This window comes from Rhincodon typus, chromosome 2, assembly GCF_021869965.1.
Source record: "Rhincodon typus isolate 14 chromosome 2, sRhiTyp1.1, whole genome shotgun sequence".
In the NCBI taxonomy this organism is placed as follows: domain Eukaryota; kingdom Metazoa; phylum Chordata; class Chondrichthyes; order Orectolobiformes; family Rhincodontidae; genus Rhincodon; species Rhincodon typus.
Window position 1 is genome coordinate 1015523 of NC_063333.1, and position 2853 is coordinate 1018375.

The window sequence follows — 2853 nt, forward strand, 5'->3', positions numbered from 1 at the left end:
CAGCATTTCTTACCCATCCCTAGTTGCCCCTTGAGAAGGTGAGGGTGAGCTGCCTTCTTGAACCGCTGCAGTCCTCCTAATGTAGGTTGACCCACAATGCCATTGGGGAGCGAATTCCAGGATTTTGACCCAGTGACAGTGAAGGAACGGCGATATATTTCCAAGTCAGGATGGACGGGAACTTGGAGGTGGTGGTGTTCCCATGTATCTGCTGCCGTTGTCCTTCTAGGTGGAAGTGGTCATGGGTTTGGAAGGTGCTGTCTGAGGACCTTTGGTAAATGAGTGAGTTGTTGTAATAATTTTTTTTATTCAACTGTACCAGAATGTATTGGGTAATATTGTGCAGTGGAACCATCTCCTTTGTATAATTTAAATAATTTTATATCTTCCCTCAGTCACTCCGTTCTTCATGAATTGCAAGTTAACACCGGGATAAGATTGGGTGACAACTGGAAAAGCTTTTGGAGATGTATGGTTTATAAAATCAGTCAAATAGCCATTGTATAGCACTGAGCGTGGAACATCATTCAAGCTTTACTGAAATAAACCCAGTGAGCTATTATTGTGATGGATTGATGGTTGTTGGAATTTGACTGAGCCAGAGAGTTCTAAACCCAAGAAGATCCAATCCATTTGACAAGTCCCAGTTTCTGCAGATATTTGCTGTGGAGAGTCCTGTCAGATCTTAAAGTTCAGGTTCAGAGATAATGTACTGATCTTCTATGTAGAAAAATCCAGACTCCAGCCATGGGATTCTGCTGGCTCAGGATCCATGCTAGCACTTAAGCTGAATGTCAATATCCAGATTAGTTCTGGTTTGCTCTAAGACCTATAGTACTAGTCCTGAAGCTTCCGGGGACAAAATTTAATCACATCCTGAGGATGAAACAGCTGCTAGTTTCAACAAAACTGTCCTTTTCCTATGGATCAACCCGACATCCTAACACAAGATCCTTTCACCCTTTCTCTCTACATTTACATAGCCTGAGTTAACCACTTGACTATGGCGTTGGACTTTTGAAGATTTAAACAAATGCAGATCCAGTTTATTTTGCCAAGGATGAACTAGAATGCAATGGATCATCTATATCTGAAGTAAGAGTTGCTATAGGTAATTTTAGCAAGTATTTTTAATCAGTTTTATCTCTTTATTTAACTCCCCATTCATCTTGCATTACCAATAAACAGATCCAAAAGCCAATCTATTTGACAAATTACAATTCTGTTAATAGACATTAAGAAATCTCATTCAAAAATCAAAAGTCAATTGTTTCCCAGCCACCTCTGCATTTGAGCATGGGGTTTAAGTGGAGTGGACACACAGAGTGACTCCACTGTACGTTTCCCAGAAATGACAATTGTTCGGAAAGTTCTTGTGAAGCCACAAGTCCTTGTAGCGTCTCACTGTGTGTACAACATGCCCAGAGGGAAGGTTATTGTACACATGTTTAGCAACCTCTCTTGCATCAGTCCAGCCATCTTTCCCCTCCATTAACTGCCTGATTTCCACCTCATTAAGTGAAATCTTTGGATCAATTGCATAGGAGACAACAGCATTAACCCCATTGAGTCTGAAAAAGTGAAATCGATTGGGGCCAATGACACAGTGATTGTCAAAGCCAGAGACAGGGTCATAGACTCGAACAGACCATTTAACCCAGTCATATTTCTCTGCTAAAGCCTCAATTATATATGTTGCACATCCCTTGTTATCTCTCTCACCTTTGTTCTTTATAAGAGCCTCAACATCCATTTCTGCCTGTTCAGCAAACTCATTGATGCACTGATCTATCATGGATTTCATTTTATTTTCTACTTTGGCAATTTTCTCATTCCACTCTCTCTTCAATGCCTCTACATCAGTCCCAGTGATAGTGGAGTGACCCACCAGGGCAATCAGGCCAATGCAGAAGAGCTCCTTGAGACGGGAGCAGAGACTTTCCATCAGACGCCGATTCCTCTGGTCATATTTCATGGCAGTTTCCAGAATGGGTTTGCCAAAGATGGCAGAATATCCCATCACTGCATCAAAGAGAGTGTGAAGGTTCTGGTCACCTTTAGTCACATCAAAGTGTGTGAGGAACTCTTGTTTCTCATTCTCCCGGAATTCCGGTGCTGCATTCAGGATGTCCATGTACTTCCTGAACTGGTTTTTCAGGTTCTCTTCAATGGGGAAGTACTGATTATTAATTGTACTTTTCTCTATCTCCCAAAGCACTTGCTTAACCTGATCTGAAATGACATCCAGCTGGTTCCTGACTATCTGGAACTGCTCCTTCATATATGTAAGCTCCTCACTCTCACGTTTCCCTAAAGCCAGTTTCAGAATAATACCAGCCACCTGGAAGATGGGTTTTAAGACACCGGATACAGTCGCAAACCTCGCTCTGTCCTGAAACACTTCCATTGCAATCTTTGCATTGTCCATGTTAGCCTTGAGCTCTGCAGCAGCTTGCTCAAGTTCTTTGTCAGTGGCCATGTTGGATTCTGGGATGAATGTTCTGGTGGAGGGACAATGCTTTCAAAAGGAGTCTCTGAAAAGGAAACAGTTGGGATTTAGGTTTGAATTGCACTAATTATTCTGTCCAAATATCAACAAATTCCATCAGTCATGGAGTCATAGTGTCACAGAGTTGTACAGCATGGAAATAGACCCTTTGGCCCAACTCATCCATGCTGACCAGATATTCTGAATTAATCTGGTCCCATTTGCCAGCATTTGGCCCATATCCCTCTAAACCCTTCCTATTTATAGTCTGATCCAAATGCCTTTTAAATGTTGTAATTGTACCAGCATCCACCACGTCCTCTGGCAGCTCATTCCAAGCATGTACTACCCTGTGTGAAAAAGTT

At 42.0% G+C, this 2853-nt stretch overlaps 1 protein-coding gene across 1 annotated transcript; it reads right to left on the minus strand.

Moving 5' to 3' along the window:
- Positions 1-433: 433 nt before the first annotated feature.
- On the minus strand, positions 434-2479 carry LOC109918957 (protein rapunzel-like). Its single transcript, XM_020518905.2, has one exon. The coding sequence runs from the start codon at positions 2477-2479 to the stop codon at positions 1304-1306; it is 1176 nt and encodes a 391-aa protein (XP_020374494.1). The 3' UTR covers positions 434-1303.
- Positions 2480-2853: the final 374 nt, after the last annotated feature.